This window comes from Chrysochloris asiatica, unplaced genomic scaffold (genome assembly GCF_000296735.1).
Source record: "Chrysochloris asiatica unplaced genomic scaffold, ChrAsi1.0 scaffold00027, whole genome shotgun sequence".
NCBI lineage: Eukaryota > Metazoa > Chordata > Mammalia > Afrosoricida > Chrysochloridae > Chrysochloris > Chrysochloris asiatica.
The window spans coordinates 16,390,871-16,391,542 of record NW_006408545.1 but is presented as its reverse complement, the minus strand read 5'-3'; the positions used below and the strand labels follow the sequence as shown (position 1 = coordinate 16,391,542).

General features: G+C 31.0%; 1 protein-coding gene across 1 annotated transcript in view; it reads left to right on the top strand.

The window, feature by feature from the left end:
* The window catches only part of RPF2 (ribosome production factor 2 homolog (S. cerevisiae)), a 54,769-nt gene that overhangs the window by 5,656 nt on the left and 48,441 nt on the right, over positions 1 to 672 (top strand). Inside the window, exon 3 of the mRNA XM_006839928.1 lies at positions 585 to 622. Within this exon, the coding sequence (XP_006839991.1) occupies positions 585 to 622 (38 nt within the window). The remainder of the gene's footprint in view (positions 1 to 584; positions 623 to 672) is intronic.

Here is a 672-nt window from a genome sequence, read left to right as displayed (position 1 = left end):
ATGTTCATATGTAACGTTTCTAACCCACAAAAGACAAAGATCAAGTTTCTAAAGATACTGATAATAAAAGGCACTAATAATGAAAAACTAAAAAGAGAAAAAAGGTGTTCCGTTACACTAGGGCATTTTTAAAAGTTCATGAAAAAATGGAATAAAAGGCAATGAAAGTTTCCCATGATCTCTTTGAAGCCCTGTCATATCAGAACTGACATAAGACAGAGTCACAGGGATGGAACCCAGGCATAAGTCAGGGACTACCTGTATAATCAATTACACTTTCAAAAGGTTTGTCTGGGGAAAACAAAGTAGGTAGTATTTAAAGAAATAGAAATAAAAGGAATGATAAACTGTGTAATCTGTTCAAAGGACATAGAGTTCTTTAGTTAGAAAAGTCTAGTCTAAGAATACTAAGCTTACGTTGCAAGGTATTTGGTAAAAGTTGTAAGTGATCAAAAGGGAACCAAACATGACATCAGAATAGGATTCAGAGAATAGGATAATCCTACAACTGTTGTTATGCTTTATTCTTATCTCTTATTTTCAGAATGTGTTTTATTTTGAAAGCTATAAATTATGTTTTACAGTATTCATTGAAGAAACCATATGGCGTTCTATATAAAAAGTAAGTCATGATTCCTTTTACTTTATTTTTTTTAATGTTTTATTGTGAAT